This window comes from Triticum urartu, chromosome 7 (assembly GCF_003073215.2).
Source record: "Triticum urartu cultivar G1812 chromosome 7, Tu2.1, whole genome shotgun sequence".
NCBI classification, from domain to species: Eukaryota; Viridiplantae; Streptophyta; class Magnoliopsida; order Poales; family Poaceae; genus Triticum; species Triticum urartu.
Genome location: NC_053028.1, coordinates 215,575,987 through 215,596,813, shown reverse-complemented (window position 1 = coordinate 215,596,813; position 20,827 = coordinate 215,575,987). Strand labels below are relative to the sequence as shown.

The 20,827-nt window shown below is 43.0% G+C and overlaps 1 protein-coding gene across 6 annotated transcripts; it reads left to right on the top strand.

Moving 5' to 3' along the window:
- The first annotated feature begins 5,592 nt into the window (after window positions 1-5,592).
- LOC125520090 (protein ENHANCED DOWNY MILDEW 2-like) lies at window positions 5,593-20,329 on the top strand. Of its 6 annotated transcripts, XM_048684899.1 has the most exons (20): window positions 5,593-5,848; window positions 6,856-6,953; window positions 7,085-7,168; window positions 7,300-7,383; window positions 7,515-7,598; window positions 7,730-7,863; window positions 12,427-12,517; window positions 12,613-12,708; window positions 12,792-13,039; window positions 13,147-13,245; window positions 13,327-13,650; window positions 14,422-14,563; window positions 14,632-14,733; window positions 14,931-15,023; window positions 17,435-17,476; window positions 18,034-18,144; window positions 18,476-18,547; window positions 18,629-18,747; window positions 18,832-18,895; window positions 18,990-20,329. In XM_048684899.1, the coding sequence occupies exons 6-20, from the start codon at window positions 7,781-7,783 to the stop codon at window positions 19,962-19,964; spliced, it is 2,661 nt and encodes an 886-aa protein (XP_048540856.1). In that variant the 5' UTR covers window positions 5,593-5,848; window positions 6,856-6,953; window positions 7,085-7,168; window positions 7,300-7,383; window positions 7,515-7,598; window positions 7,730-7,780; the 3' UTR covers window positions 19,965-20,329. The 6 variants fall into 6 exon arrangements, with proteins under 6 accessions (XP_048540856.1, XP_048540853.1, XP_048540854.1 ...); XM_048684896.1 differs by lacking the exon at window positions 6,856-6,953; XM_048684897.1 differs by lacking the exons at window positions 6,856-6,953; window positions 7,300-7,383; window positions 7,515-7,598.
- The last annotated feature ends 498 nt before the right edge of the window (window positions 20,330-20,827 follow it).

The window sequence follows — 20,827 nt, the reverse complement described above, 5'->3', positions numbered from 1 at the left end:
TAGCGGTAGTACCACTCCTAAGAGCGGTAATACCGCTTGTGCACAACTTGTGCACATAACGGTTGGATTTGGGGGTGCCTATAAATGGGGTCTTCTTCCCCAGTGAATCCAATCCTTCTAGCTCGTGTTCTTTCCTCATTGTTGACCTTCTTAGAGCTTGCTATCCCTCAATTCATCCATGATTCTTGTTAGTTTTTTTTTGGGAGGGGGAGGGGAAGAGAGGAGATCTAGATCCACATTTCCACCAATCACTTTCTTCTCTATGTGAGGAGAACCCCTTGAATTTAGATCTTGAAAATCTTGTTGTTCTCCTTTGTCAGTGGACGACCATCTATGGGGCCATCAAGCCCCTTGTGGTTCGGCTAGGGAGATGCACAAGGCGCAAAGAGCAACATTTTATTAATGTTTAAGTGGACTTTGGCCTGCAAGTGATCGATTGTTTAATGTTTAATTATGTTAAATTCTGACGCATATGTTTGAACTTGTTTTCTTAAGTCGACAAGGAAAAATACTTCGTCCATCGTTGGGCACCGCGGTCGACCCGAACGAAAAAGCGGATAAATCCATCCGCTCGGCCGATCCAAAAAAAACAAAAAACGAACAATATTCACATCTGTCTAGATCGACGTGTTGTTGTTGCTCTTAGGCACACTGGCCAACAATACACGGGCGGGCTTGGACGTCGTCCATATGATCAACCCAAATGGACAAAGAAAAATGAACTAAATCGTCCGTTTGCGTCAAAGTTGCCCTAAACACATGAGCCTTCCATGCAACCAAAACGTCACGGTAGGTGGAGTCATCAAAATGGGTCCGGTCGAACTTAAAAAAAGAGGGTCAAACCATTTTAAACTTTTAAGGAGGGTAAAATTGTGTTAAACTTTAGTAAATGGGTTAATACAACAATTTTAACCGGTGCAAGATAGAAACTGCGTGTACCGTGGCCGTTTGACCTGGCTCCTTTTGCATCAGAGCCACCAACCAAGGATTCTTGTCTCTTAGGGCATGTCCGGTAGCTCTCCACAGGCTCAGAATCCTCAACTCCATAGCCCAAAACCATAGCCAGCTTCTCCTGAAAAATCCTGGAGTTCACAGATCGTTTGGCTCCATAGCTTCTCGCTGGTTAGCGCTGGCTTGGGCTGGCAGCCCATTTGGCTTGGCTGCAACCCAGCCCTCCCACGTTCTCACCTCTTGGCCCACCTTGATGCTTCTTCAACCTGCAGCACTGACAGAACAGGGTGTTTCCTGAAGCTGTCAATTTGCTATCAAATAGGGAGATAAAGGCCACGATTTGCCTGAACTTCAACACGTAATTTGTTGCCCACTTTGCTCCAAATCCATTCTATCAAATAGCACATTCTATCATTCAGTAATGGAAGAGATCGGAGTGCAGCACTGACGCCTAGCTACGAGTAGTGCGTGAGCCAGCAAAGCCCAGCCCAGCGCGTGCGCAGACAACGCCACAATGTGGGCGGCGAGACCACTCTCCCCCACGCCCACTCTCGCGGGCGGCGCTCGACTGGGCCGCCAGGAACGCAGCCGCCGAGACGGAGCCGTCGATACGGGACAGAGAGAAGGACCTGGGTGTGGAATCAGCCGGAGAGGCTCGAACTCCTGGCGGCAGAGCTAGGTCAGATCGGCCGAGAAGGAGGACATGCGCGAGCGCGTCGGCGACGGTTGAGGAAGATAAGGGGAACGAGCGGCAGGGGAGGGAGAGGAGGGGAACAAGCACGTCATGGGAGAGAAAAATCAGTGCGAACCGGTACGCAAGTTCACTTGGCGGTGGCAATCGGGAGTAATTTCTGTCAACTCCCGCTCCTTCGATTTCTGGGAGCTCGGATGTTTCAACTCCACCGCTCCTCTAATTTTACACTACGCGAATAGCCAGCTTCCCACTTGTATAACCAGGATTTGGATCGTTCGGCTGGGCTTCCGATCTGGAGCTGAGGATTACGGAGGCAGAGGGCTACCGAACACGCCCTTAGTCGTAAAAGAAAAAAATATTTTTGGCTCTTTAAAAAGATAGTCTTGCGCGATCATAAAGCCTCGCTGAGAAGAAAGGAACCCACGCGGCAACTTCGCCTGGGTTCTCAACCTCGGCGTCTAGCGCTGTCCCGGCGGGGGCCATCCACACCATGCACTTGTTTTCACCGGCAGGTGATCTGATCAAACTGGCGTTACACGGCAGGTGCCAGTTTCTTTCCCAAACCAGAAAGTTTTATCATCCGATGCCTTGTGTTGACCTCCCGTCAAGCGGGTAAACCAAAATCTAAACCGTGCTCTCATCCCCTACAAAAGTTTGTCTTTATTCCTAAAATATAGTACTCTTTTTTTATAGAGAGAAAAATATAGTTCTTCCTCTGAAAAGAAACATAAAAGATCTAAACGCTTTTATATTTCTTTACAGAGGAGTACATATTTAGTGTGTCAATTTGGTTTAGAGTTAGTATGAGCAACTCTAGCAGGAAATAATCGATGCTATAATGATTGGCACATAAAAGATTATCTAGCAGAGTCATCGTATATACTCCCTCCATTTCATATTACTCGTCGCTTGTACTAAATCAGCGACGAGTAATATGGAACGGAGGGAGTACATGATCATTCAAATTTATTGAACTCGTCCAAAAATAACCTCGTAGATATGGAGGTTATGAAGGCCAGATTTGTAGCCGCGCTCTCCATCGCCAACCACTGACACCGGAGGAAAATATCATCTTCTTGCTCCTCGCCGCACATCTGGGTTTTGAAGCTCCCTGATGCCCATACTTGAACCAATGGGCAGAAATAATCACCGGCGAGGGAACGTGACCGCTAACCACCCGCCTTGTTAATGGCGCGGGCGCTTTCTCATATTCTGATGGCGGTCCGTTGATACTAGTGTCGGTACTTGTTTTCACTTGTGAGAGAATAAGTCAAATTACCCCCAAAAAAAATCCATTGTCATCATTTTGATTGGAACAATATTTTATAGTGGTTCTTATGTTGTGTTTTCAGTTGATGTAAGGAAAACATGAATAAGCTGTCAAGAGAAGAAATCGAAGGTGCGTCTACTCTCAAATGTTCGAAAAAAACCAGGACACTTAACACACGGCTGGTTGCGTATCATACGAAGGCTTTTATCCATGCTTAATTCAGCTTCTATGTTTGCTAATATACTCCCTCCGTTCCAAATTACTCGTCACATAAATGAATGTATCTATAACTAAAATACATATAGATACATCCATTTTTACGACGAGTAATTCGGAACGGAGAAAGTAAAAAAGAAGAAAACTGTACACAAGAAAAATGTACACAACATATGTGGTAATAAATTATTCTATTTTCTATTCATATATGCCAAGATTATTTAATATAATTATATTCTATTGAGCTACAAGCTAAAGCCGAGTGATCTAGTGTTGGCTCAAGATCAACTCGTTCTCGATCAAGCTACATAAACTACTCATATTTGACTGATTTCTTTTCAAGTTGATTTCGAGTTGATCTCAAGCGGCTCACGAGCCTTGAGCTTTTATTGCAGCCATAGTTGTTGGATGAGAACCTTTCGTCCCAAACGTTGTGCACAGGCGGTGCGAACTCTCCCCTATGGTGCACTAGTCGTGACACCCGCCACATCCTCCTCCCGTGATTATTGTGGCACTGGCGGTTCCCTTGACGACATCCATGGGGGATCTGGCGCCTGTGATGAACTGATGACTGCTGGGGATCAGGCACTGATGGCTTCTATCACGATGGGTGGTGTCGATGTGCGACTCGGGAGCACCATCCCCGTCAACGACTCCATACCATCAACGACGTCACCATCGTCCCCACCATGCCTCCTCGTTTATCTTCGTTCCCATCGAGGCCTAGCCTAAGCCCGAGCCCAAGCATGAGGACCCACTCGGGGCGTGTTGCAGCTCTTTGAGCTCAACGCAATGGAGAAGAGGAGCACACCGAGTGTTTTGGCCTCGCAAGTAGTGATGAGAAGGAGCAACATCAACTCACGCCCGTCGCTCCGAGGAGGAAGAGGACGACTTCGTCTCCATCGACGAGCTCTCGGACTAACCATTGAAAAGTGGCAGCGATAGAGTAGTGTAGGTAGTAGTTCCTAGCAATGCCGATTAGCGACATTGCATATTTTGAAAAATGTCGATTGGTGACCGTTCTAGTTGCAAAATATATGTATTGCGACGACTTTTGACCGCCAATATAGTTGCTAATTATGTGTACCGTGTTTGATGACGATCATGAACTTTTTGTTCGGATTAAACGTAGATTAAATCAAAATAAATTTTTGAAGCAAATGAAAGAAAGACAAATATGAAAGCTACTGTTTGGCGATTTTCTGTATAAACCCGACAACTTTTAAATCGTCATGAAGCACGCTTCCACATGGCGGATGGTAGTCCAAATTATGTCTACTCTCATATAGTCTTTTTGTTAACTGGAGGAATTCATTGATAAATAACTCTATCAACAAAAGGCACAAGTAGAAAGGAAAGAGAAAGCAACCAACAAGGACGGCAAAAATCAGGTAAAAGGGTAATGTCCAGAGGTTTTGTTCACATATGAGTGAGGATCGCAAAAAACATATGTGTGAACACGCCTAGAATAGCTGTTTCAAATGGCAATATTATGCATGAACAGTCCTCACTCATATGTGTTATCGAATGAAATATGTAGAAAGAAATGACTTTTGTGATGCAATTAATTCAATTAAAGTATTATTGAAATATTTTGAACACAATGCATGCGCTCATTTCTACGAACACATACACGTATACCCTAACCTTATGAGCACATTCGAAAGACTAAGGTGACACATCATTTTGAGATTGACAAAGTTGTCACAGACATCAAATCTAATCCAACACTTGTTCGCATTAAATATTGCACAATTGACTAAATATGAAATCATAATCTCATGTTTTTCTACATTTTAGATTAAATCCACTGAAAGAAAAGAATTACGAAGTATTGTATGTGCGAGATTCGTGCCTCGGTCCCCGTGCAATTTTGCGTGTGTCACTAGCCAAGAGATATGGCTGTCCGGCCAAACAAGACAAGGAGTACTGCCTGATCGAAAAAGCAGATGAAAGGCTTTCCCCGGCCGGCAGAGTTAAAGAAGCAGGCGCAGTAACTCCGGCTAGGTAACTATGCGTACCTACCACACCTGCCTCCCATCTCGTCCGTCCACACGTCGTACGATCAGATCCTCGCCGTCCGGCCCTTTCGCCCAACGGCCTTCTGTGCATACCGGCGTCCCGCGCACGGGCCCCGCGGACCAGTCGCGTTAAAAAATATTCGATCGTGCATCGGACGCCTCGGATCCCCTGTAGTCCGAAAAGGCTAGGCTTATCTACGGCCAGTATCACGCTGAACCTCCCCCTGACAGGCGGGTCCCGCATAGAGCGCCTTTCCAACTCTTTTACTTTGCATCCCTAAAAAAGAACTCTTTTACCTTGCAGTTGTCCACCCCTTTCACGACAGATGGGCCCAGGTGAGGTGGGGCCGGAGGTTCAGTGTGCGTGACGGAGAGCGGCTAGAGAGCGGCTGCAAGGCGGTGGGAGGGAGCGGAGCATAAAACGGACGTGACCAGCGCCACGCCTCGCCTCGCCTCCCCATTTCTCTCTCCCACTCCCCCATTACGTCTCTTGCTCAGACCCTGTGCGTGTGTGAGAGAGATTCTCGTCTTCCACTTCCACCCCCCAAATATCGTGTGCGCCTTTTTTTTGCTGCTCATGTTGGCTTCGTGCGGGAGGAAGGGGTTATGCCAGCGGCAGCGGGGATCAAAACCCTAGAGGAGGCGGCCTTCTGATGCGAAGCTAGGGGGCGCAGCCCGGCTGCTTGAGTCAGTGAGGTAAGCGATCGGTTGGTTGGAAACATCGGGGGGCCGATTTCATCGGCGGGCGTCGCTTCCGGCTAGAAATTTGGGGGGGAATGCCTGCGTTTTGCGGTGATCTTGGTGCATTTTTTGTTGTTATTTCTGTTAATATTTCGTGTGCTTGCTTTTTTGGGATGTTTTCCCCGGGCGTGGCATTTTGATTTGGTTGGTTGGTCGCATTGCCTATGATTGGGTAGTTCCGTACGCGCATGCGTCTTCGTAATTAAGGGCCGGATTTATTCCTATCGTTTGCTAGCCGTGCTGGTGGGGAGCTTAATCGCCGCGCCCTTCTCGTTTTCCGGCGATTTTATTCCGCTTAAAGGCGCGGGGTTTGCTTGGATTTAGGGGGGTTTTGCGAGGGCGCAGAGACGCCAGGAAGCTTCCGCGACGCTGCCGCTCGCCGCGACCTACTTGGCCGCTCGCATTCGCCGTGCCTCTCGCCGCTCGCCGCCGACTCCGAGTTCGCTGCCGCCTCCACATCCAGGCTCTCAACAACTGGGCGGCGCAGGCGGCGGCTTCCGGGTGGTGCGTTTGCCCCACGGATATCTCCATCATCTCTCGTCCTCTCAAACGGCATCGATTGCTGTATTTTCGGGGCTTATGGGTTCGTGGTTATTATTTTTGAAATATCTCTGGTAAGGCTCGGGGTCAGGGAGTTCGAAGGTACTGCGCTGTAACCCCCTCTGCTACTAATGCTCCGTAACAAACTGAGACTGCTTTTAAATTTAGCGAGGAAACTGGGGAAATTTGGAGATCTTAACCGTCAAGGTGTCTATCCACTTTCCGTGCACAAATGCAGGCATTCCTGCATGCATGTGTGTGTGCGCCTGCCTCCCTATTTTTCATCATGCTTCTGTTTTCTTGCCAATAGTGCCTAAACCAAGATAAAGTAGTTATGCCTTTTTTTGTGGGGTTTCAGTCTTCGATAAGTTACATGGCGTTCTTAGTTTTCTCTAATGTTATACTGACTTGGTCGAAATTAGGACATCGAAGCCGAAAACAGAAGTCCAGAAAAATATTAGCTAGCGTTTCTCTTGGTCCCATATAACTTCGTGCAACTTCAGTAGGAAGGTGATCTGGGGTAGGTATTGACATGAGTGTCAACGTTTAGTTTGGTAGATTAATATTGCTGTATCTCAAACAATTTGTGTGAGTTGTGAAACATATACAGCTCTACAGTATGATAAACAAATATTTGTGGTGCTTAAACAGGTTTTATAGAGGCGTAAAAGTGAAACAAGGACCTTCCAGTTGATACCAGATATGGTTGAGATTGCTGATGAAGATAGTTCTGGGGTAGGTATTGGCATGAGTGTCAACGTTTAGTTTGGTAGATTAATATTGCTGTATCTCAAACAATTTGTGTGAGTTGTGAAACATATACAGCTCTACAGTATGATAAACAAATATTTGTGGTGCTTAAACAGGTTTTATAGAGGCGTAAAAGTGAAACAAGGACCTTCCAGTTGATACCAGATATGGTTGAGATTGCTGATGAAGATAGTTCTGGGGTAGGTATTGGCATGAGTGTCAACGTTTAGTTTGGTAGATTAATATTGCTGTATCTCAAACAATTTGTGTGAGTTGTGAAACATATACAGCTCTACAGTATGATAAACAAATATTTGTGGTGCTTAAACAGGTTTTATAGAGGCGTAAAAGTGAAACAAGGACCTTCCAGTTGATACCAGATATGGTTGAGATTGCTGATGAAGATAGTTCTGGGGTAGGTATTGGCATGAGTGTCAACGTTTAGTTTGGTAGATTAATATTGCTGTATCTCAAACAATTTGTGTGAGTTGTGAAACATATACAGCTCTACAGTATGATAAACAAATATTTGTGGTGCTTAAACAGGTTTTATAGAGGCGTAAAAGTGAAACAAGGACCTTCCAGTTGATACCAGATATGGCTGAGATTGCTGATGAAGATAGTTCCACCGGCATTGATTTGATTTGTGCCTTGTGTGATAATGGTGGTGAAATCGCAAGGTACACGTTTATTTGTACAAGTCTAGTCACATATATCTGGCATTGCTACATCTTTAATTCTTCTATAAAAAAACTACCATATGCCCTGGGATAACCACCATCTGGACATCCATGTGATGAAAGCTTTGCACCTTTCACCTGTGATGATTCTTAGTTGGTTGTGCCTCTGCCTCCCCTTATTCTCTGAAAGATATAAACAAGACAGTGTCATGTATAATGCTCTTGTATCTACAATGATCAGCCAATGAAGTTGTGCGAGCTAACAGCTTTCCAACTTGATTACAACTCAAATCTAAAAATCTGCAGGTTACGAATGATTCTGATGACCTGCGATGGCAGCACCTTGAAACTAATTTTTGAATAAAACCGTGCATTTGGAATACAAAGAAATACTACACTGGAACATGCATTTGAAGAAAAATACAATAATTCACCCGGAGAAAGGAACAGTACTAACAAACTGCTGCATGCAATCAGTGGTAGTACAAACAAAAAATAAGGTGAAAAACATGCACATTGTTTAGAAGAAGCAGACTGTTGACTGCCTTTCCCATAAAATAAATGTTTTTCTTTCACATAGCTTATAGCTTACAAATCAGCAGAGAATGTAAAATTGGTACTGTATTAGAAAATGTGATAGCTCTGGGATATAAATAGGAACTTTCTTCAAGTTCACAAATATATAGCTTGTCCTTTCCTTTGTCCAGAAAAAATTCCCTGAAATATAAATAGTAGAACATCATGCACCATTTGTGAAGAGCACTTACTTGAACATGTTGATTTCTGAAAATGCTAATGTGCAACCTATATGGGATGTGGGCATTTTGGAGGCAAGGGAAGCAATAACATCACCCAGTGCAGACAGTGACTTGTTGATGAACTTCACCTCCTTAGATCTCTCTCCATCTACTTCAGTTTTAGCCAAGCGCTCACTTCAAACCACATGTGGGTAATCCTTTGCCCAGTTACCACATGCTCACTGGTGACAGTGACCCTAACCAAGATGCAAGTAAAACAAAAGTTCAGATAACGTTATCCCATTGCTAAAATATTCTCATTACCATGTCAAGTATGCTACTCCCTCCGATCCAAATTAATTGAAGTAGACTTGGTAACACTTTAGTCCAAAATTATACTAAGTCAGCACCAATTAATTTGGATCGGAGGTAGTAAATTAAATCTAGATTACTGACCTCACGACTGACAACTTCTCAGCACATACAACCTCTGAATAAAACAATTAGAATACAACACATGATAAAATTATTAAAACAATTGGATTGTACAGAGAATGGCGGTTCCAACTTTTCTGAAATGTTACACTTAGCAATTAGGATGATGCGGATGGTGAAGTAATAGAACCAACGCATGATATCATTGTGTGTAAATTTCATCAAGTCAGGTAAAATAAACTTGTAGTGCTGACCATTCCACAAGCACATAGATACGACACATCAATACACACACTCATGTTGGTGCTTTACTTAAGCAGTAGTATTTTCACAAACCCCATGCCAGGTGTATGCCAAGTGCACTTCACCGAGTTTTACACTCGCCGAACCCTACCCCGAGTCCCCGAGTACATATCAGCATAAATGTTTTTTCTGCAGTGCATTTGCACGTGCAACGCACGTATAAAACACTTGATAATTCCTCATTCATCATAGTTAAGAGACAATTATTTGAATAAAAAATGTATTGGCATGAATCGATAAATGTTCCTGTCATACAGGAAAACGCTTGCTTGCACCTATTTTGCGGCATATAGGATCTTTTTTACATGAAGCGACGAATGTTCCTGTCAGTTACACACAAACAGACGCCACTGGAATCGTCTCGCATGCCAAGTATAAAGTTTGGCGAGTTTTCTTTCGTCAGGAGCTCAGCAATCACAGTAGTCTACCGAGTATCAACGTATATGAACTCAGGAAACCAAAAGAATCTTGTAAACACACCTACCTATTTGCCCAGTTTCGAGGGAAGGGGACTCCACGAGACAATATAAACCCATAAAACTCAAGTCATTGATGCCCCGCTCATTCTTTATATGCATCAAGATGCTCTTGAGATGTAGATGTTAGTTTATTTTGCACTGAAATATGTCAAAACACTGAAATGCTGAAAGAAAAATACATGATCTGCAATGAAACTTTTCATCCATATTTCATAGCATTCACAACTGCCTAAATAATATGGAATTGCCATTGGCCGCAAATTACAAAGTCTGCGCTAAATAAGCAAACCTTATAGAATTCTAGTGCGCTACCATAATTTTTAGACTGCGGAATTCTACAAAATAAATGAATTTGGAACTGCCTAGTGGTCTACAATCCCAGTAATCAAGCAATCCATGCACACTTTGTATAATAAATGGATTTTGCTTGAATAACAAACTAACTTGTTGTACAGTTCTACAAGCAGACAAGATAACAAACCTATAAGAGAAGATATGGAACCATGGAAGTACAGGGAGATTGAAAACACAAGCCTGGCGTGTTCTTCACAGCAGATAATGTTGATTATTTCTTATAAACCGTACTTACTATGTTCAACTGAACTGAAGTATACTAATTAAATTTGGACTAACCATGCTGTCCTAATACATCAACCAGGAAACAATTTCAAAATATACAAATAAGATCATGATGAGTAGTTTATTTGTTAATCACAATGGACACAAATTTCAAATTGGCTTCAAGAAATAACATCATTTGTACATCTATGACTTACGAACATCAGAGCAAATATTTTTATGATACCAGCCTGAACTTCAAACAAAATTGTCCTGACGAACAACTATCCAACTGTACCACCCTGCACATCAAGAAAAAAAACATCACATACTCACTGCATTCCTAGATTTAGAGTGTTTTTGTGGCTCTATTATGTGAAACACCTTCACTGACAGAAAGTAGTGGTGCCAGTTGTTTAAGGAGAATAATAATCCACACACCATAGCCAGGACATATTTTTTTCTTTCACATTTGCATACAAAGGAAAAAGCTCTGTAGAAAGATATTACCAGCACTTGGAAAGGAATCGATTGCAGTAGCGGTTGCATAAGAAATGATGCACTGATTTCTCTCGAAGCTTTCCTGCTTATTCACACTTACAAAATTCAAATAAAGACCATCAAAAACAATTCGAACAGTCTGGTCAGTTCTAGAGGATTTTCCATATGTGACACTCTCCTGAATGTTGAATCTCAGCAATGTTGTAGAGGAGTAGGCCAGTCTAATTAATTAGATTTACATGTTTGTAAGTCTCGATCCTAGAAACTTGCAAACCTACGGTTCAACAAAGGCTGCAATTTACTTTTTACTGAAAGATATGTTATCTATTGATCTCTCTATCTTATGGCTGAGATGAACATAATTGTGGAAAGAAGCCTCCACTGAAATTTTAGTCTCCACTGTGCGCCACCAACCAATTTCCGAACTAAGGAGGCGGAGGGGGAGTCGCATTACCAGATTTTGAAGCCTAGGACGGTGTGGTAGTGTGAAGCTGCTGCCCCGGCAGCAACTGCAAAATAAGGTACAGTTATACACACCCAGCACATAACTTGGGATCAAAATTGTGAGAGTAGCGTATGATATAACAGCTATACACACACAAATAGTCATGGAGTAGCAGCTTAGGACATGCAGAGATAAGATGTGCAACTGAACATGGAGAAAGAAGGTTCCAGCGGTGGTGGAACTCACCTGCGATGCCGTTCTTGTCGCCTTCGCCATCACGTCGCCTCCTGGTTGTCCACTCGTGGGCTTCATGGGGGACCCTCGGTCGTGGCACCGGGCCTCGATGGAGTGCGGCAGGCTGCTGGCGGCGGAGCGGCTGACGCAGGGCGCCATGGCGCTGCGCAGGGACCCGACGACGCCCGACTTCCTGCTGCTCCCGCCGATCTTCTGGTTCCCGGCGCTCTCCTCAGCCTCGCGAATTGCAGGGGCGCCTGCCTCCTCCTCCTCCAACCACCTCCCACTCCACCGAAAGAGATCGCCGAGCGGAACACCTTCATTGCCGCGCGCCTCGCCGCCTACTCCCTGCCATGTCCGACCTCCCCGTCTACTGTTGCGACCCCTCGACACTCACCAGCCCCGCGCCGGGCCAACCTCCGCAGCGTCTATCTCGGGGTGGATTAGGAAGCACGCCGAAGAGGAAGGGAAGGGAGGGCCGGCGGCGCAACGTTGCTACGGATCCGCATTTCTCAATCCAGGGAAAGATAGAAGGGGAATCGTGCCCAAAAATCACGGGGTTGTGGGGCGGGGCCGCGGGGATCAGGGACGTGGAGTGCTAGAAGAATCGCAGATCACGCGTCTGCTCGGCAGAACATTTCATCTCAGACGTTCATCTAGACGGCAGACCGTTCGCCTAATATAGGCAGTAGGATGTGCTTAGATTGATCTGATCTGACGGTACAGGTTATTCTGTGTACAGTTTGTTGTGTGGCTTTGGGAGAAGTCATGTTTGCTTTTTTAATAGTAGTATAGATGCATTAGCATTTTAGGTTGAACCTTAGTTTCTCATTATGATTAGTAATGTGTGCTTCTTCTAAACTATCTGCAGCTGTGAAGGCAAGTGCCTGCGGTCATTTCATGCAACAAAAGATGCTAGTGAAGACTGCAAAACATTGGGCTATACTAGGAATCAGTTTGATGTATCTATTCTGACCCTCAGTTGGGAGTGAATCATTATTTTTACTTTTCTTTACCTATTCGAGGCATCTTTTGATGAGCTTGTACATATTTACAGGCGATGAAAGTTTTTCTGTGCAAGAATTGTGAACATGAAAGATATCAATGTTTTGCCTGTCACAGGTTGAGTTCAGCGAAAACAAATCCTCCTGAGGTTAAAGCCCTTTTACCTAATATAGTTTTGAGAAATTTCAAGCAGACTAGTTGGCCGCTTACTCGAATTATTATATCTTGTAGGTATTTCCTTGTGCCTCAGCAAGTTGTGGGCACTTTTATCATGCTAAATGTGTTGCACAATTGCTCTTCCCTGAAAATGAAGCAAAAGCAACGGAGTACACGGCAAGGATAATCAATGGGGCGAAATTTGCATGCCCAGTCCACAAATGTGATGTTTGTAAATATGGTGAAAACAAGGAGGTTAAGGAGCTGCAATTTGCTGTTTGCCGACGGTGCCCAAAGTCATATCATCGAAGATGTCTGCCAAGGCAATGAGAACTTGTTCCCATATTTGTGACTGTAGTTCGCATTCCTTGTTAGTTGGTATTTACTACGCTGCCTTGGATCAAACTAACACATATGTACCTGTCAATAGGAAAATTGTCTTTGATGACGTAATTGAGAATGGTGTGTGCCTTTTCCAAAGGGCATGGGACGGTCTTCTGCCAAAGAATCGCATCTTGATATATTGCCTGTAAGATTTGTTTCCTTTAGACAATTATTTGTTTTCCTTGCTATGTTGGTGCATCTTTCTGACTATTCTTTTTTTGGCCAGCAAGCACAATATTGATCCAAAACTTCGAACTCCTCTAAGAGATCATATTAAGTTCCCTGATGATCCTATCACTAAAAAATCATCCAATGTGAATGGATTGAGAAGGGTTAAGATACGACGCTTAGATGACTGCCTCCCTGTCCCATCATCCAGTAGCAAAAGACCCCTCGGTACATCAACTTGTTCTTCCTCCATCAATTCGATAGCGAAAAGGAAGAAAGAACATCTGCCTGGAGGTACAAAACATCCCAGTATGCAAAAATCAGTCATGTCAGTGATCCCCATTAGCACATTCCCTGAGGTTGACATAAACACGGCGACGAGGTAAACATATTACTCTTTACTTCTGTGCTCTTTGTTCATCTGTCTATGATCTTCAGATGCACTCGATTACAAATTTAAGTTTACCTCTTAAGTATTTATAAGAGCGTATATAGTTGCCATGCAAAATATTCTCTTAGAATTATTATTTGCATTTTTAGTAACAAATGTGCTAAACGAATGTACTAGTAAATGTTTATTGGAGTGTGTGAAAAGTCAAAGCTTGAATTTGGGAATGGAGGTGGTGCCAAAATTCTTGTACGTTAGATTTAAGATGATTTGGGTGTTTAAGTTTAGTTGTAAAGTTAGTGGACGACAATAAGAAAAGCTTAAGGGTCACTGGACGCCACCCTGTAAATTTACGTAAGCAGTTGCAAAACAATTGTTATTTTTGATGAGTTTATCATCTTCTGATGATGAGCGAAAGGTTCTTGAAACGCTTAGATTCTTGCAGAATGCTGATCTGATAAGCCAAAAAGTTTGTGTATCTTGTGTCAACAAATATAGAACTGCACAGTATGTGCTGATGTGTGCCAATCAAGATAACAAAAAACCTTTAAAATGCAGGGTCATCATGTTTACTTTGTTCCCAATTGTTTATGTGCCGCCATCATATTAAATATTCTGATTTCTGAGGAATGCTGGCACTGCTACCTTTGCATTACGTTGTGTCCAAGTATTTGTTCAATTTGTGCATTTCAATACTGTTGTATTCCTTATGTTGCCATAATCCGCAACACAAACACCGAGACTAACCTAGTGGTAGTCTCTCAGGATTTATGACTTTGCACAGAAAGCATCATCAAATATAACTATTGAGGATGTACAGAAACAGCTAGTGGTTTCGTCTACGTACACGTCATTTATGAAGAATACTGATAAAGTTACATTGGGAAAGGTGGAAAGATCTGTCGAGGTACTCTACTGCACTTTCTTAGAAGCAGTGACATGTATTTGGTTGATGCTGATGTGTATTCTTGGCAGGCTGTTAAGACTGCGGTTCATATGTTAGAAAGTGGTGCGGATATTGAAGAGGCCAAAGATGTATGCTCACCATATGACCTTTTCCAACTTGCAAAATGGAAGGTACATGCAAATTCATTCTTTTGTTTCATCCTTGTGTTTTTAGGATTGTAGAATTTGGCTGTTTGTGATAACTGATAATTGGACATTGAGATACTGAAAGTTATTGTAATGATCTGAGATACATGCTTGTAGTTTTTCCCCTGACATGGTATGCATATGATCGCAATATAAATGATATTATGAGCTATTATGTGCAGAACAAACTGAATATATATCTTGCCCCGTTTCTTCATGGCACGCGCTATACATCTTATGGGCGGCATTTCACAAAACTGGACAAGCTCGAGAAGGTAGATCTACACATTATTTAAAATATGTCTTATTTGTTCCTGCTATGGAGTTTTCTTCTGTTCACTATTTTCTGGTAGCAAGTTGTCATGTTGCGACTTCTGAGTAATGTTCTGACATGAAAATATCCCGCTTGTTGTGTTGAAATTGGTCATAGGATATGTTTGTCCACGTATGCCTGATCCCAAATTGGCATCCATTTTTGTACAAATATAGTTGGTTAATGCTGACATTAATTACCCAGAGTAGAGTTGGCACTTAGAGTCATGGTTGAGAATCTAGTTATGTGCAGATTCAACAAGGTTTTTTTTTGTTAGAACGTCAGCTTTATTAAACTCCTAGACAAAGTTACAAAGGGTCTCCCGGATACACTCAGGAGTAGAATGGAAAACAACAACACTAGACAAATTTTTACAAGACTTAGCTAACAGATGAGCAGCTATATTCACTCGCCGACGAACATGCTTGAACACCACAGACACAAAACTCCTTGAAGCAAATTTTATATCATTGACCACAGTACCAACGATGGAACGGTCAGAGATACTTGAATTAATCCTAGTAACCAGCGACTGGCAATCTGAGGCAAATATCACTTTGGAGAATTGTTCTTCTCGGGCCAGATACACACAGCTCTTCGTAAAGCCAAAGCCTCCGCAAGTTCAGGCTCCAATGCCCCAAGGTTGTTCCTCAGTAAGCGTTGTGGCATCTTAGGGTCCAGTTGTCTATTAAGCTAAATCTAGAAGTATCCAGGGTGAGGGTGTGTGTGTGTCCTGGTAGAAGAGTCTGTTTGTGGGAAGAGTCTTGTCATCTCCTAGATGAACCCAGCCTAGTCTAGAAGTGCTGAATTACTGTTCAGTGAACATTCAACCTAAAGGGTCTGTATAAGGGTGTATTCCCCTTGTAAGGAGTCAAGCAAGGAAATATCTAGGTCCTACCTATGCTTCTCTTCTACCCCTCTAATTCTCCTATCTTTCCCCACTACCTTTTACTGTACCACGGCGCCTACACGGCAACGACCCTCGCGTCCAGCAAGTATCCCACCCCACAACCTTGGTAGCCAACGTTGGCTACAACAGTGCGGCGCCTACACGGCAACGACCCTCGCGTCCAGCAAGTATCCCACCCCACAACCTTGATAGTCAACGTTGGCTACAACAGTAAGCTTTACTTATGATCCCAAAGATCAAAGAACTTGCACATCTTAATATATAGACGACAAATGAATGAGTTAACATGATTTGGTAGTATTCAACCATGTTTTTTTACTGCAAATTACAGTAAGAATATTAAAGAAGATACAAAGTGCATTGAAACTGTGAATTTGCACTTGGTAGCAGCATTTGTTGGGACTTTGTAAGACCGGTCCTTTAGGGGCTGGTTATCTTTATTTGGTAGTCTTTTTATCTCTTATATATTGAGGTAGGTAAGAAGCCTCCCTCTGATAATCTGATTAAAGAGGGGTTTTGCTTTAGGGTTAAACAACAGTGAACTTGATCTGCTCCCTGGAATCTTCTCCTCTCCCCTTGTATCATCTAACCCTTTATCTTGTGCTGCTAAGAATCTAGACAAATCTGCTCCCTTGAATCTTCTCCTCTCCCCTTGAATGATCTTAGTATTAAACACTAAGTCCTGCATTGAGCACAAAGGACAAAAAACTTGGGTAATATATTTCTTATTCAGGAATTTGGCGTAACTAATATTAATGTTTAAAAATCATCTATATCATTTTTTGTTTCTGTTGGCTATAAACAGAATTCAAGGTGAAATCAAGATATATTTATTATTCAAGAATTTGTGTGACTAATGTAATGTTAAAACGCGTTCGAGATGAACTCTGTTTCTGTTGGTTATAAACAGAATTCTAGGTAAAACCAAGTTTAAAAGTTTGGGGGTTAAATTAGCAATCTGCACCTCCTAATTTGATACCTATTGCAGAAAACAGCATGGCTACTATTCCCTTGCACTTAAGAATGGTCAGCAGGTACTTTACGAAGATACCTGTTTCTGAGACGCAATTTTATAAATGCATAGAAATACTACCCCTGGTGGTTGTGTGGAACTGTTGCCAAATTAGGTAGTGGTAAACTACAATATACTCCTTAGGGCATGTTTTTAATAATAGAATTTCTTCATAAAGTTCTGGTATTTTGTTGAAATTTGACTTCTCCAATAAATACAATTTTTCCAAACAGCACATTATTTGTTTTGTACAGCGGCTACTCTTCAATCTCTGGTTTCATTTTGTTCTCTTTCATTGGGTTGAAAATTGTGCTTGTTATCTTGCTTAGAAGGTTATGGTTAGTTCAAGCTTTGTATGTACTCTAGGTTGCTTCCTGTTCCTAGGTTGTTTCCTGTTCCTGACTGCATTCTTAATCTGTCTTGCTGAAGTAACTCTGGTGATTTTGTGCAGATTGTAGATAAGTTACAATGGTATGTTCAAAGTGGTGATATGGTAAATTTCTGTTTTGGTTTTTGTTACTTCAGTCTTGAGTTGTAAACATGCATAAGTGATGCACCTATTATAGCCCACTTCCATCTCATCTCATACATGCATAGAATCTGTTATTTTGATCATTCAGTCATGGATTTTTTTATACTACAGTGTTATCATACATATATGCTGTCAGTAACAATCATAGACGGCCAAGTCAGATGGTGATGCGCCGGTAAAAAAAATACCGAGGCAATTGTTTGAATAAAACATTGCATTATGTTTGTCTGCATAAAAAGTTTATCATTGATTTTGTTTTATTAAAGTTTCTACCAGTTTGTAATAATGCAATATGATCACCTGCTTGGACTAGTTGCCATTCTTGGATTAACTAGAATCTGCTCATAATGTGCATGTTTGGACTATTTTTATTCATGAATTTAGCTTCTGTTCTTTTTTCTGTCTCAACTCTGGAAGTTAGCTCACCACTTATTTTAGGGACCCAGATTCAAAATTGACTGCAATATGTCCAACAGAAGCTGTTTATCATGACCTGTGCATTTTTCTTATTCTTTTAGGTCGTTGACTTCTGCTGTGGTTCAAATGATTTTAGCACATTATTGAAGGAAAAGCTTGAAGCTTCTGAAAAGAATTGCTTCTATAAAAATTATGATCTCATCCAGCCAAAGGTGCTTGCATTTCTCCAATTGTTATACATGGTCCATTTTTATCTTTAATAGTTTAATATTCCATGTACTATGAAATACTCCCTCCGTCCAGAAATACTTGTCATCAAAATGGATAAAAAGGGGTGTATCTAGAACTAAAATACATCTAGATACATCCCCTTTTATTCATCTTGTTGACAAGTATTTCCGGACGGAGGGAGTAGTTAATTGCAGATATAGATAGGAGCCTGACCAGGCATCCAATGTCTTTTGCTACTCCCTTAGCAAATTTTTGATTCGTTGAAGTGTTGTAGCACAGCGGACTGATACAGCATTATAAATATTTCTCCAGAATGATTTCAATTTTGAGAGGCGAGACTGGATGACTGTTCAACCAGATGAATTGCCAGCCGGATCCCGATTGGTATAGCTAGTGTTACTTTGCTCATGTCCATTATGGCAAACTTCCAGATTTTATGTATTCAGTATTTGCTGTTATCGTCAGATCATGGGCCTGAATCCCCCTTTTGGGTTTAAAGCTTCGCTTGCAAACCAGTTCATCAACAAAGCCCTAAGTTTCAAGCCAAAGCTGATAATTCTTATTGTTCCCAAGGAAACAGAAAGGTACTTCTTTTCTCTTTATTCATCCCCATATAGCTTTCTGGTTCTCTTAATCTCCAACAATGTTCCACACTTGATGATGTGTAGGTTGGATAAAAAATACCCACCTTATGAGCTAATATGGGAGGATTCTAATCAGCTTGCAGGAAAGGTATGTTTGGACAGTGTTCCCCTTGAGAACTCCTATACTTTAACGCTGATGATAGAATTTCGTTCCTGATGGTTTCTTTTGGAAAATTACGCAGTCGTTCTATTTGCCTGGATCGTTTGATGCTGATAATAAGCAGATGGATCAGTGGAATCTATCACCTCCTCCTCTTTCTCTGTGGAGCCGTAGTGATTTTGCTCAGAAACATAATGAGATTGCTAAATCAAAGGGGCACCTCTGCAGCAGAAGACCGTGCTATAATGATTCACAAAGGGACATCGCAGGCAATGCATATATGAGCACTAGTGGCGATTTGGAAATGGGCAGTAGTGAGGGCGAGGCGTGCATCCCTGATGAAGAAATGCAAGGAGAGCGACAAGCAGAAGCCTCCGTGATAGACCAGTTGTTGGCTGACACATATCATGATACCACTAGTTCTCCAGGTGACTACTGGACTGATACCAACGGCCGATCAGGGCAACCTCGCAACTATGATACTCCAGGTGGAAATGACCCTCCAACCCATGAGTATTTTGCAGTCAGGGCAGCTGAATCTGACATGAGCATTTCGTTGTCAGGCAGAAGTGCTTCCCGGAATCAAAACCAAACTGTGTCAACCTCTGATCATGAGCCTACCAATGATCATGTTGCTAGTGTATCTGCCAAGCAACCAACCGATCCTGCTGATTGTGACGAGGTAACATCAGCTGATGCCCAGCATGGGCTGGGAGACCCACCGTCTGCACCAGAAAATGCAGCTGGAGTTCAATACCGAATCCTGGAGGACTCCCCACCCGAGGAAGGACAGCTGACACCTGAGGAAGCACAGCTGAATGATTTGTCGTCTACAGATGGAAATGCAGCTGGTGTGCAGATGCTGGAGGAGTCGCCACTTGAAGCGGATGCTCCAGTGGCTGCAGCGAATCTGCCACTAGCGCATACCTTCCCGGGGCTGCAGTTTGCAAGTGCTCCCACGTGGCCTGGATGCTATGCCGCCCGTGAAGTTCTGTCTCGAGGCATGGGCTACCCGACCTTCCATCAGGGAGCCTCCTACAACTTGCTTGAGAAGTAACATTAACCAAGCAAGCAAAGTTGATGCCATCTTTTGTTAGCAATGACCGGTTGACTGTCTTGCTTTTAACCTGGCCAGGACGTCGAGAAAGAAAGGGAAACCAGCGACACCAAGTAGCTGCTTATGTGCCTCGGCTTATCTTACAGGTGTGAGCTTGTTTATCTTCTGCGGCCAGCTTTAAAGTGCTGAGGTTGTGTGTGCACCTGCACTAATTTTGTACTAAAACTGTATCAAGAGTCATTGTGATGATGCTTGTTGACATCGTGTTTGTTTGGCGTTGTGGCTGCTTTTTGCTAAGCCCAAATTTTGCCCAGAGAGCATCCTTTCGTCGAATTTAGCTGTCATTGCTTCTGGCCTGTTGCTTTCGTATTTGTTACCGTGATTTCTTGTTCGAAGTCTCAGTTTGCTAAGGTGGCTATCCCTCATTCAGAATTTTGGTACTAAAACTGTATTTTTGCACGATGCAGTAATGGTGTAGCCTCTAATATATACGTCATCAAGATTTGTCCGTAAGAGTAGCTTCCTGTCTCTGCTATATGTTGGAACGGTGAGCCAGCGGCGACAACGCTGCGTTGGATGCTACCATAGGTGTAGAGCAAGAGCGTGTGGACGCGAGCGTGGGAAGTTGGAGCAGAAGCTGTCCATGGATGGGCAGCGTCACTCGCTAGTGGCAATGGGTATGGGTGGAAGAGCCGGGCCGATGTCGTGGGATTCGGTCACGGGAACGTCTGACCGGCGACTCCCTACCTGGAGACCCACACGTGCAGCGCCCTGAAACGGGAGTATTATTATCCAGGCAATTATAAGTGTGTTAGGCCAATTCTAACCACTGGAAGTCCGTTTCATTCGGATTTTATCCGTTT

Excerpts from the sequence above, each read along its gene's own strand:
- LOC125520090 (XM_048684898.1), top strand. The coding sequence starts at position 7,781 with ATGGCTGAGATTGCTGATGAAGATAGTTCCACCGGCATTGATTTGATT. Across the intron at positions 7,864-12,426 it reads AATGGTGGTGAAATCGCAAG|CTGTGAAGGCAAGTGCCTGC; the intron begins GTACACGTTTAT and ends AACTATCTGCAG. Across the intron at positions 13,246-13,326 it reads CGCATCTTGATATATTGCCT|CAAGCACAATATTGATCCAA; the intron begins GTAAGATTTGTT and ends TTTTTTGGCCAG.